This window comes from Myxine glutinosa, chromosome 6, assembly GCF_964187855.1.
Source record: "Myxine glutinosa chromosome 6, kmMyxGlut1.1, whole genome shotgun sequence".
Lineage (NCBI taxonomy): Eukaryota > Metazoa > Chordata > Myxini > Myxiniformes > Myxinidae > Myxine > Myxine glutinosa.
In genome coordinates, this window is record NC_136266.1 from 27,427,708 (window position 1) to 27,441,793 (window position 14,086).

The window sequence follows — 14,086 nt, forward strand, 5'->3', positions numbered from 1 at the left end:
AAAGTCATTTTTTTGCTGTCCAAGTATGAGTTGGTACCTCGGGATACAACAATGTGTCTGCAAATTCATCCTCCTGGCACAATTTTAAGAAGGCAGTTACGGTGGTTGCTTTTGGATGTTTAACTTGTCGTCGGGCATTTTGGTCATTGAAGTAAACACGATGACCATTTTCCAAATGAACAGCACTATGGACTACAGCAGGATGTCTCATGAATAGGAAAATTCATGATTCTCCAAATAGCCTTATTGCTGCTGATGTATCGGTCCAATTGGTCATTTGTAACCTCATTGTGCTGAACATCCTCGTGCCGAAATCCACAAACAGCCATGTCTGAACCCTTGTTCACATATTTACACACATACGTGATGTACTTTAGAGTTGTAAAATTCAACATTGATGTGGGAATTGAAGATCTTAAAGAGCAAATGCCAGAAAGGCACTATCCAGCAATTGTCGACTTTGATGTCATTACGTCTAGAGGTTTTTATGATTGCCTTCATGTGCAGTCTGTGGCTCTTGGCCAAAATGTATTGGATACCTTTTTGTACATTTGCAATCTTGCATGCAGGGTGAGTTTGGACTTGCTTCACAACAGGGGCCATGAACTATCTGTTTACACACATCATGAAGCACAAGGTCCTTCTCAGGATCAGGAAGCTCAGCACTGATGATCGCATCAATTTCCTCGAAATGAACTTTCAGCACCAGCCAAAGCAAAATGCGAGCATGAGGGTGGCCATACTCTGCCACTCTATGGTCTACATGCGACATCATGTAGTTCCAAAAACTTGTTCTTTGGTGATTCAATTCATGAGCTGGATAAGCTTCTGCTTGAAGATCCTTGCAATCAAATCATGTCGGCCATTTTGTTTTTGGTTAGGGTAAAGCTTATGTTGGATCTCACTCCATGAGGGATTGCAGGTGAAGGTAATGAATAGGTCAGGTGGTCCATAGTTTCTCACATAAGTCATGACATCCTAAGTGTGCTCATGCATATATCTCGGGCCACCCATAAAGCGTTAAGGCAGAATCACCAATTGGCCGAGGTTGTTGCCATCACCAACTGCATTGATTTCATCTTGCAAGTGGGCATACCACTCCACCCTGAGAATTTTCTCGTTCAATAGAATGTAACGAAGTCGCCCACCTTCAATTTTGGCAAACATGCCAACAATGTGCTGATTGAAGAGGGCTGCACATTGGAGTATATGGTTGACACCCTCTCTGAACATTATGGCATAGAAATCATTTGAGGAAACCTTTTTGTTAGCAATTGACAGTCCAGTTTGTAGGTTTTGCTGTTCAATTTGAAAGTGATAGCCATCTTTGCCTTGCCAGAGGATAATTGAATATTGCAGGACATCATAGGCTTTTGTTGCTCTCTGAGATGCGGTGAACAGAATTGTCCTGGTAATGGAGTACAATGTCCGTTTCCATCGGCTTCTCCAACCAAAAGGGCAGCCACCTCATTGCATGTTGGTGCGTGTTGAATCGTCTTGTATGCTCCCCTGTGGGTACCTTGTCAGCACAAACAACGATTTTGTACTCTGGAGAGGTCATTTGCTGAGTAGCATATTTGAAGCTCCTTATCAGTTCATTTTGTTGGTGCAACATTTCTTGAAGAATAAAAACAATTCGAGGTCTTACTACAGGTATATTGCTGCATCGTTGGTTGCATTGCTCATCTGCATCATCAATGAAATAAATCTGGGCCAATTTTTGTTCCTCTCCTGGTTAGTGATCGACAGATCCAATCCTGTGATAAACTTGACCCTAGATCCTAAAGATCGGCATGAAACATGATTCCAAAATTTGTTTGGTAGATCCAAAATATGTCTTTTTAAAGCACGAATTGTACTTTCTGATGTTTTCAGTGAAGTGTTTGGATCCAGGAGTTTCCCCAGACAACAGTCTTTTCAAGGGCTCAGGAGGCTCCTTAATCAAAGGCTGTTTAACTTTCCCATTGGAACAACACATGGCAGGAGTTTCCCCTTTCCATTTCTTTGCATCACAGTATTGGCATTATAAAGACATTGATCCAATGAAGCCTTTACTATTGTACGCAGTTTCACTTTGATATTGAAGTGCTGCTCGGTGCCATAAAATAAGCTGTTGTTGACGGGAAGCTGCCCTTCAATTTTGATGTCGTCTCTGTTGCATTTGATACTGTTCAGGAGTTTCTCATGCTCTAATGAAAGCATGATGAGTGCTCTCTTTGTTTTGTCAAGTTTCGCGCTGCTGTGATGTTTCCTGAGATCAGGCAGCAGCACTGCGCCTCTGTTGGCCTTGAAGTCGCCTTTCACACTGCTCAAATGTTTCTTCCTGCCTAGAAGCAGACACATATTGTGCAGCCGATATTGATCTGGAGAGGGTTCTTTTATTTCCAATTTTAATAAAATAGTGATTTTAGCGACCGTTAAAAAAATCTGAAAGTTTAGGGCTATTGAAGTAGTGCAGAAGCAGTCCCGAACAGCGCCCTTATACACCACCCATTGAACATTGAATTATTTAAATTAAAGTGCAGTACTGCAAAACTGGAGGTTCTTGGAAGTATTATATGAGAGACGATTTGTGTTGTACAATCTTCAAGAATGTAATCAAAAATTAAATAAAAATAATGAATAAAAAACCAAAAATTCCGGGTTTTACCGCCATTTTCTGCAGTGTCTATTACATCACCCAATCCGACACTTTGCATTTATCCTTCGTGCCTGTTCTTTGTGTTCTTTATAATGTCCTTAAAAACATTGCATTTCCTGTTTGGAATGATTTTCAATTTTGTTTTACTGCCAGACAGGCAGACAGAGTAACAATATTAACTCTCTCCTCTCTGCGCACGGGCGGTCAGGACTAATTCAAAGCCAAAGTACGGTAAAACAGCAGATTTGTCTTCCTATTCGTGTTCAGATTCTTGTTCAAAATATAACATTCAATTTAAATAAGTTATTCCTCGATCATAAACTGTTAAGACAGACAGACAGACATGAACCATTTGCTTTATCCTGCTTTTCGCTTTGTGTGTGCGGGGTAACATTTCATTCCATATTTCATAAGCATGTGCGTGTTAACCACTCATTGAACCAATACACCGCCCACCATCGCTTGTAAAGAATTAGTGACAATATGTAGTCTCTCCAACTGAACATCTGATTATCATGTGGAATCTCTTCCTTGCTCTTTATGCCAGAGTGAAAGGGAATACAATATAACAGCAACTACAGCAGAAAGATGGATTAAACATACTGACTTGCTGAGCTTTGAAATGCACCGTCTCACGAAGAGTGGAGTTGTCGGTGAAAGGTAGGATGAGCATCTGAGTGGTTATAGTAAAGCTCAGAAGTAGACTTTGAAGAGGCCATGAGGTGGTGGTGACCATGAAGTCTTTGAAGGAAGAACATGAGACAACAAAGTCAGGAAGATGGTTCCACATGTGAGAGAAGAAGATGATGAAAGAATGGAGGTGAGCATCAAGTTTGGATTTGGGATGAGCAGCAAGGAAAGGGTTTCCAGTCGAATGAGTGTAATCTGGAGGGTTTGTAGGGAGTTGAGATGTTGTTCGAGACGACTTTTACGTTTTTCACGAACATGGTTGATGCTGCTGTGCCCTGCTTTTGGAAAAGGAGTGAGGAATTATCTTGCACAGAGTAGCAAAGTGATGTAATCTATTTTTCCACTGGTCAAAGAGAGCTCATTGATGTACACCAATAACAGTATAGGTCTTAGATTGCTAGGTTGATGGATGCAGGCCTCTGAAGATAAAACATGGGAGAGAATGCCATTGAAGCAACCTGCTGCTTGAAATCAAATAGAAGATGTGATAACCATAACTTAAGGGTCTCCTACAATGACTGATCCCATTACTTTGCTTAAAATGGAAAGAAAGCTGGAAGAAATGTTATTGGGAGAGACCAGAGTAACAGAATTTAGGATTTTAGAAATTCCACCTAAGTTGTTGACCTTTGGCATACATTGACCTCGAAAATAATTGGGGTGTGAAAATGTGAACTGATGAATTAAAAAAGAATTCAGTGACCTGATGTGAAAATGTTCTTCAAATTTCAATTGAATCGCATGAAAATTGACAATTTTAGAAATTTGGCCTATGTTGACCTTTTGGCCTATGTTGATCTCAAAAATAATTTGTGGTTGAAACCAGTAAGCTGATGTGAAAATGCTCTTCAAATTTCAAGTCAATCAGATGAAATTTGAGGATTTTAGAAATTTGACAAAGTTGTTGACCTTTGGCCTATGTTGACCTTTGGCCTATGTTGACCTTTTGGCCTATGTTGATCTCAAAAATAATTTGTGGTTGAAACCAGTAAGCTGATATGAAAATGCTCTTCAAATTTCAAGTCAATCAGATGAAATTTGAGGATTTTAGAAATTTGACAAAGTTGTTGACCTTTGGCCTTTGTTGACCTTTTGTCGTCAAATTCAATAGGCTTCCTCCTTATGGCCAACTCTACAATTTGGTGAAGTTTCATAAAGATGAGTTTAAAATTGTGACCTGTAGGCGATAGACAGACAGACAAACGGACCCAAATACATTGTCCTCTCCTTTGCTGAGGGTAATAATGTTTGCATAAGCGCATCTAAAATACTTTTTACTATTGAGATCAAATATTGGAAAACGATGAAATTTGATTCACTTCTCTTCAACATCTTCAATTCGTTTGGTGAAGTTTGCAATATGCTGTATTAAATTAGTATTCTGTTGTTCTGCCTCAGGGCAGATCCAGCTCTGCCAAAGCAGTTTCTTGGCAAGGTTATTGCTGGCTGGATTGCCGTTGCCTTCCCAGGCAGTGTATTAAATTAGAAATCAAGTGAAAATCAAGCCAAAGGGTAATAACAATGTGTGTGTGTGTGTATGTGTGTTTGGCAGTACCCCCTCTTGGAGACCTCCAAAAAAGAGAGGTACCTTGGTAAAATATGGGGTGGAAGGTCAAGCAAGGAGAACAAGCTGAAGGTTGGCCTTGGACATGAAAATGCATTCAAATCTGGTTTTGTGTTTCGTCGTTTCAGTAAAACAATCCATGGCTGTACGTGTGCTCACTCTTGTGTTACTGTCACCAGGTGCCGGTATCCGAGCATGCATTCCCTCTTCGTTTGCACGCATCCAATCCAGACTTGGTCATGGGGACAGCACCATGTCCACCGTGCCTGTCCGCGAGCCTATCGGAGGGCCTAAACAACCTGGATGAGAAATCTGATATATACCAGAGCTACTGCCTGCTGGCTCAACAAGGTTAATGCTATGTTCATTATATTTTTATATATTATTATTTTATTATATTTCATATTTATTTATATATCTATATATATATATATATATATATATATATATATATATATATATATATATATACATATATATATATATATATATATATATATATATATATATATATATATATATATATATATATATATATATATGTATATATATATATATATATAGTGGAACCTTGACTTACGAGTTTAATTCGTTCTGTGACCGAGCTCGTAACTCAATTTGCTCGTTTCTCAAATCAAATTTCCCCATTAAAATGAATTAAAATGCTATTAATCCGTTCCAGCCCGCCAAAAACCACACCAATTTTTTTTTTAAATATACAGTATATATATAAAATATCTCGCGCTTTATATTTTCACCTGTATGCAGCATACAAGTTGGCAGGATGGGCCTGGACTGGAGGTACGCACACTTGACTCTAAACTGTCCAGCCTGGGTTTGGAATCCCGACCCAGCTATAACCTGTCATGTCGGTGTTTCACAGGCAGGGGTGATTTCATCAATGTGTGTACCGCTAAACTGGGCGCCCCGTTTGCGTCCCATTAGTTTGTTGGATGTTAAGGATCTCACCGTGTCTTCCACAAAGGAGAAGGTGAGCTATCGCCGGAACTCTTTAACAAGTTGTGGCCTGGCATGCTCTTCTCCTCTGCCGTTATATACGTCCTCCTCGGCATCTTTTTTCCAGAAGAGCCCTGTCTCGTCACAGTTGAAGATTTGCTGGGGGATGTATCCTTCGGCTTCTATCAGTTCGGCAAAAGTTATAATAAAATCTTCAGCTGCCTTCACATCCGAGCTTGCTGCCTCACCATGCCTGACGACGGAGTGAATGCCGGTCCTCTTCTTAAAATTATCAAACCATCCCCGACTGGCTTTGAATGACTTCCGATGCCTTGTCCGTTGATGTTCCCGCCGTCTGCTGCACCAAATCCCCGTAAATGTCTCGTGCCTTCTCACAGATGATGCTCTCGGTCACGGTACCTTCTGCGAGCTGCTTCTCTGTCAACCACACAAACAACAACTTCTCCATCTCTTCATGGACAGAGGTCCGGAGCTTTGAAATAATCTTAACGCCCTTGGCTGGCATTATAGCCTTTATCGACTCCTTCTGCTTCAAAATCGTACATATCGTAGAAGTACTATGATCGTACTGCCTCGCCAAGTCACAGCTCGCTCATGTTTTTCGACGATTACGTGTTTTATATACAAGCTCGCTCGCTCGTAACTCAGATCTCGGCTCGCATCACAAAGCAAAAAATCGACCGAGCGACGGCTCGTATCTCAGAAAACTCGTAAGTTGGTGCACTCGTAAGTCAAGGTTTCACTGTATATATATATATATATATATATATATATATATATATATATATATATATATATATATATATATACAGTATATATATATATATGTATATATATATGTATGTATGTATGTATATGTATGTATGTATGTATGTATGTATATGTATATATGTATATATGTATGTATGTATATGTATATATGTATATATGTATATATGTATATATTGTTGCGGATATGAGGATTGTATGTTTTTTTTATTGTGTTGTATTGTGGTAAATTGCTGTGTAACATTGTTGATTATGGCCCCTCCTGCCTCCAGAGTTGTGTAAAGGTAAAAAGGGCGTCCCGGTAGTTAATTCCATGAAACACCACATTGAAGGACACGATAAAACCCTTGTTCAGTAGTTTATATCCTTATTATGTGTTTTAGAGTAAGGCCTTGTCTTCCATTAGAATGACACTCCATTGCACCAAGTGAAAGAGATAGATTCCCTTCATTCCCATTCCCAAAAACCTCCATTTCCCCTTTCGTAATGGCCAAGCCTCAATTTGGCAATTACATCCCCTCCAAAGCCGCCATTGACCACGAGGCAGCGTTGGGGAAGAAAGGCGGGTCCCCACCTCGTCATAGAGGGGAGGAGTGAGTCAGCCCCACTCAACCAACCAGGAACAAGGGGTTGGACTTGGAGAGGGTGTGGAGAGAAACATCAAGGAGGTTCGCGAAGGTTGAGGGGCGGGGCCTATATAACCCGCGGCGGGACGCTCCCAAGAGGAGATCAGAGATGAGCTGAGAGGAGAGACGAGCTGAGAAGAGAGATGAGCTATGACAAGAGCTGAGTTGTGAGGTCCAAAAGCAGAGATCATCCAGGGAAGCGCAAAAGCCTGCTATTCGTCACCTTGCTCGCCAGCGGCAGCGTCCACAGCAGCAACAACACCCCGTTACTCTTCTGTACGTCTTCTTCTTCCTCTTTGCATTCGTCATCTTAGTCTTTTCCATATTGAATAGCTGTGGCGCGATACGGCCAACGTCTGGGTGAATCGGGTGAGTCGGGGAAAAACTGTTCGGCCGCGGTGCCTCCGCTCGGTGAACAACATCTAATCCGCGGACCGTAACAATATGTATGTATATATATGTATATATATATATATAATATATATATGTATATATATGTATATATATGTATATATATGTATATATATATATATATATATGTATATATATGTATATATATATATATATGTATATATATGTATATATATATATATATGTATATATATGTATATATATATATATATATATATATATATATATATATATATATATATATATATATATATATATATGTATATATATGTATATATATATATATATATATATATATATATATATATATATATATATATATATATATATATATATATATATATATATATATATGTATATATATATATATATATATATATATATTGTTGCGGATCTCCCGAAGCCCGTTCCACGTTATTATAAAGGGGGGATTAAACCCCTTTTTCCCCTGGGTCTTCGTGTCCAGGAGGCCGAATCGCCACTTCCGGAGCAAGCGTAAAAAGGGTATCGGGTCGACGCCGCACGTACCTTTAACCCATGCTGCCACGAAAGTGGGGACCGGACCTCGAACGAGCCATGCTTAATCGAGTACGCCCGAGCGGTATGTGTATCACGTGACTCGTGCCGTTACTTTTATGGAACCCGATTCGAGCGGTTCTATTCGTACCATGCGAGGCCAATTAATGAAAGGGACGGAACGGTCAAATAAGAGGAATAACACAATTTATTTACTATGTACAGTGATCAGGATGAAGGAAAGGGGACACAGAGCAGAAGCTTAACCAATTTAACTTAATACCCAGACACAGGGCCCACTCACGCACAAGGGGAGAAGAAGAGAAGAAGTTCATGCGCCAAACGCGCTTTGCCGTCGGTCGCTCCGGGAATGCTCGCCCGGCGTGGCCCTCTGGCGGCCACAGCACGTATGCAGGAGGCAGGCAGGAGGAAATCGTGCGTCTGTGGCCCGGAATGGTCGTCTTCTCGTGCGCGCGATTAATACTGCAAGGGGCACGGGGCACGTTCGTGTACCACGCGGCTATTTCAGTGATCAAGTCCAACACTCCGATTCTGAATGGAACTCCAACTCATGCGCGACTCTTAACTCAACTCAACTGCCTGTGCACACGACTCTGACTCAATCAATGCCTTCCCCGAACTCAACTCTGACTCCGACTGAGAACTCTCAACTGTCAGGGGCTCCGACTCAACTGAGGTGGGGGGCTCGGAGCAGGGTTTTATGGCTCCGCCCCGGCCTTACTCGAATGTTCCAAGCCCCACCTCTCATCACCGTGGTTAGCCACTCCCCTCGAGCTCTGATTGGCGGCTTGCGCTTACCGGACACTACCCCTGCAGCTCCTCCCTTCGGCCTTACCAGACTTGTTCAGGCCTGCCACGTGGCATTTCAGCGCCAAAAGACCGCCCTACTCACGGACCTGCTCAATGCAAAACTAACACAGGAAAGGACTACGCTTACATTCACTAAGAAATAACTGAACTATCGCGAGGCTTCATGTTGTGGTGCGTGTACCTACGAGGGGGATTATCCTTTATTCCAAAACCGTAACACTACACCCTTCTCTCACCAGACTCGGCCCGAGTCGAACCCAGCAATGGAGCGACCGGTAGAGCCTGACATGCAAAATTAATATTACGTTTAAATGTGACACATAGGTGTGGTTCCCCCTACCATTTATTCTGGCCCATGTGTGCAACAGTTTTAGCACTAGATATGTCCGTCCTATTGCGTTGAGTAGCTACCTAACAGTTTCACACCCACAACTACCCGAGTATTTCCGGAATTTCAAACTAAACACATAGCCGGTGGGCACATTCTTATATGTACAAGTACGTATATTTACAATTCTATGACCCAGGACCTGTTCTTTTTGGAAGAGAAGATTGGAGGGGATAGAAAACACAACAAAACACTCAATATGACACTTGCTGCTTTCATCTTGCTTCTTCTGTGTGCGTCTAACAAACCGGCTGGCCCCCTGACCGGCATACAGGCCATTTGAAGCATCAGGGCCATCTAAACTTGCAGAACTTCGTTATCCCTAGCACACAATAATAAATAAAATGCTTTTATTTGGCCAGCAGGGCCGTTCTCACGTGGTCCAACTGCTTGGCATCAATGCCACTCAAACAAGTGGTCCGAAGGTGCAAGATGATTTTGCAGCAAGATGCTGCACAGCAGAAGTGCAAGGCCACAAGGCTTGTGGTCCATGAGTGAGTGACAAGGTGCAGCAAAAATGTGGTTTGGCAGCAAAGTGCTGCACGTGTCAGCTGCACAGTTGCAACAAGGGTGCAGCAAAAGGACATGGCAGCAAGGTGCTGCACAGTTCGGCTGCCTAGGTGGAACAAGGGTGCAGAATGGATGCTGCACAGTTCGATGGTTTTGCACAGTTCGGCCTCCAAAATGGTCCTGGGGTGGGGGGAGAGACAAAGCACAACAAGCAAGCGGAAAGACGCAGTGGCACACAAAAAAAACAAGGTGGTGCGGCGCGAGGGACGCGGAAGAACGAGCAGAGCAGGCTCGTCCCTAACCGTCTGTACCACCCACCGTTGGCTACACTACCCTAGCCCCCTTTGTATTCACAATCCGTCACTACGTCTTGTCTCCCATATCTCCCTCTATACCAAATTCGTCTCCCAATCCCTCCCAAGAAGGAAGGGATGGAACAAACACAATGTCACCTTTACGTCATGACACGTCTCACTACTCAAACAGTTTACAGAGCCTTGGTGTGGAGCTCGTCCTCCTTGGTGAATGGCTGTGGATGGTGCGAAGGGATTTCTCATCCTAACTACTCTAGTAACGTTAACTCATTTAAACTACCCGGGGTCGTACCTTGCCAATCCGCCTCTTTAAACGATGTGGTTCTAAGAACCCGAATTCCCATTGCCCACACTGTGGTGCCCTCCAAAATATGGGTCTCACCCCCAATTAATTTTCAGTCTGTGCCCTCGCACAATTTTGGGGCTGGGTCGTGTGGCTCCACCAGCAGGTCCAACTACCTGCGCACCGCCGCCACTGAAGCCGCCACCCGAGCTTACCTGCTCCTCGCGACTACCTAACTGGGGAAGGCCCTCCCTGGCTCTTACTCCCTCCATGCCCACCTTGGCATCGGGCAACCCGGGTCCTCTCCTGGGATCCTCGGGCCCCACTCAACTCACAACAACTACCCTAACCGGCTCCCAGAGCCTACCTACGGCCTCACCTGGCCGACAAACTACCAGTGGCGGAGTGCCCCAATAACTATACGCACCAAGTAAGCCACACACCCAGCCATTCCACAGACTACTGCACCCAACAAAGCACTTCTTGCTACGACCCGCACCACAGGTGTTAATATCCATACAATTTACCTATGCCCTCTACCTGGCTTTACACTACCCACCCCGGGCTTCCGTGAATGGGTTCCACTCTCCCCCCATTCACTCCTTCGCACCATGCACTCCACACCAATCATTTCACACCTTTTATCTCGCACATCATTTATCTCGCACACCACTTATTTCTCACACCACTACTTTCACACACCATTACACAATTCTATTTGTCTCACTCACAATTCCTCAAACACACAGCATCATCGACCTACCTAAGTTCCCCTAAAACTCGTGCTTCCCCGTCATCCCTTTACACTATTTACACCCTTTCCTTTAACATCCATCTAAGCTACCTACGTCCCCTCTACAGTCCAGGTGTCCGACTTAAATCTTGTCCCTAAGGTCTTCTAGATCCCTCACAATTATCCTAGCCCTCCCTCGGCTAGCTTCAGTGCCCCATGGAGGCAACCATTGCTGGCCCCTCCATGGGCCTATCACTGCCATCCCCCTACACTAGTGCTCATGGGCCCCGCCATGTGAGGAATGGTGACACTACCATTCCCCCACGTGGGGTACACTATTGTCATCAGTCCGCTACACTAAGAGCCTCTTCAAGTGGATGTACGTCGTCACAGCTCGGCCTCGAAGGGCCGAGCGATCCATGCGGGTGGTTGGTCGCCTGTATGGGGTGTCCGTCCGGCATTTACGATCCAAGGGGGGAGGGATTGATGGGCCAAGGTGCAGGGCTCCATCCCTTCGCGGGGCCTCGCGGTCCCACGCACGATGGCCCAACCGGCCACGGTCGGAGCACCGCACCCGACAGGGTGCGCTGCTACGATAACTCCGACCTCCCCTTGAACCTCGCCGATTGCCTTTGCCGCCACGGCACGGCACCAACCATACAGTGCGGGGGCCGGTACGAATCGTGCACGCCGGTCCTTGTGAGACCGACGCAGCACGGATTCCCTCCGGTCCCTGCTGCACGCAACTCACCGGGGGCTCACGTCTGCTACCCGTCCCACTACACGCTACCTCGGTCGGTGTCGATGCTTGTGCCGTGTCCTCACCACTTACGACACACTCCGCACTCGCACACCCAGGCACACACGCGCCTCCCACACACTCTTCCCGCACACAGTCCGGTGTGCATTCTCCCTCATACTCTGTAACACACTCGGCCATCGCACACTCTTTTTCCACACCCCCAGGTGCGCACTCTCCCGTTACACACTCCGTAACACACTCGGCCATCGCACACTCTTTTCCACACCCCCAGGTGCGCACTCCCGCTCATACTCCGATGTGCATTCTCGCTCACACTCCGTAACACACTCTTGTGTGCACTCCTGCACACACTCTGTAACACACTCTGGTGTGCACTCCTGCACACACTCTGTAACACACTCTGGTGTGCACTCCTGCACACACTCTGTAACACTCTGGTGTGCACTCCTGCACACACTCTGTAACATGCTCTGGTGCGCACTCCTGCACACACTGTGTAACACACACTCTCTCACACTCGCGCTCCACGCACGCCCTCTCACACCGCACAATGGGCCCATCGCGAACGCCCGGGTCTCGCCTTTGTCCCAAGCGCGCTGAACACCCGTTCGCGCCAAACACATTCGCGCCATTTTCGCTACTCACCGCGGGGCCCTCCTTCTCCGCCAGCACCTGCAAACTTTTTATTTTGTTAGCAAGCCCAGCATCACGGTGCAAATACAGACTTTGTTCAGGCTCCATTTCTTCCTTCTCCCGTGATTTATTCTCTGGCTCTCCCGTCTCTTCAGCCCCAATTATTTCTTCTTTTTCCCGGGTTATCTCCTCTAACTCGACAGCGCCCCCGCAATTTTCTTTTCCAACTCGACCTTCGCCGGCGCCCCCAAAATTTTCTGTTCCAATTCGACGATCGTCGGTTCCTCTACACCCCGCGTCGCGATTCCCATAGCCCCAGTCAATTTGGTTGTGCTCAGCTTTAATTCGCTCTCCGCGCGTTCTCCGTATCGCTTCACCCCGTCGCGTACCACTGCGACCTTCTCGCTCAACCCACGCCCAATGTCCTCCCCTGCCTTTTTCTTGTCCCTCTTTGACTCTGCCATCATCTTCTCCAGATCGCACCTGGATTCCTCCCTCAATTTTTCCATGTGACCACCCATTTTGTTTTCCAATCCCTCCTTCATTTCTTTCAATTCCCGGGTGGATTTGTCCCCCTGCATGTCCAAGGATGCTTTTATTTGAGCCAATCGATCCCCCTCCATTTTCATGGATGCCTGTATTTGAGCCATAAATAATTGCATGTACCTTGGCACCGCGGGCTCGGCTTCCGCCGCCACGTGCGAGGTGCCGCCATTTCCTTCGCCAACTGCCGCACCCTCATCTACTTTCCCTTCGTCTACCAACTCCTCCTGTTGGTCCTGGGTCATTAATTCTTCTTCTTCTACTACCCCCACCAGCATTTGACCGTCTTGGCCAGTCATGGTACGAATTTAATTTGGATATTAAAACTAAATTTCGTCCACTCGTAATTTTTGAGTGCATGAAGCGCACTCTAGGTCCAATTATCCCACTCCATACACCAATTTGTTGCTGCCAATTTGTACGAATTGGTGTCCAAATTTTTTTTTTTCAGGGTTCAAATCCCACTCCTGACTACCAATTTGTTGCGGATCTCCCGAAGCCCGTTCCACGTTACAAAGGGGGGGACTAAACCCCTTTTTCCCCCTGGGTCTTCGTGTCCACGAGGCCGAATCGCTACTTGCAAGCGTGAAAGCGTGAAAAATGGTATCGGGTCGACGCCGCACGTACCTTTAACCCACGCTGCCACAAAAGCGGGACCGGACCTCGCATGAGCCATGCTTAATCGAGTACGCCCGAGCGGTATGCGTATCACGTGACTCGTGCCGTTACTTTTCTGGAACCCGATTCGAGCGGTTCTATTCGTACCATGCGAGGCCAATTAATGGAAGGGACGGGAACGGTCAAATAAGAGGAATAACACAATTTATTTACTATGTACAGTGATCAGGATGAAGGAAAGGGGACACAGAGCAGAAGCTTAACCAATTTAACTTA

At 45.2% G+C, this 14,086-nt stretch overlaps 1 protein-coding gene across 4 annotated transcripts in view; it reads left to right on the plus strand.

Annotated features, from left to right (window-relative positions):
• The window catches only part of LOC137429660 (oxysterol-binding protein-related protein 6-like), a 186,872-nt gene that overhangs the window by 137,025 nt on the left and 35,761 nt on the right, over positions 1-14,086 (plus strand). For all 4 annotated transcript variants that reach the window (XM_078779693.1, XM_078779695.1, XM_078779694.1 and 1 more), the window contains 2 exons: positions 4,884-4,967; positions 5,075-5,246. In XM_078779693.1, coding sequence (XP_078635819.1) covers positions 4,884-4,967; positions 5,075-5,246 — 256 coding nt within the window. The remainder of the gene's footprint in view (positions 1-4,883; positions 4,968-5,074; positions 5,247-14,086) is intronic.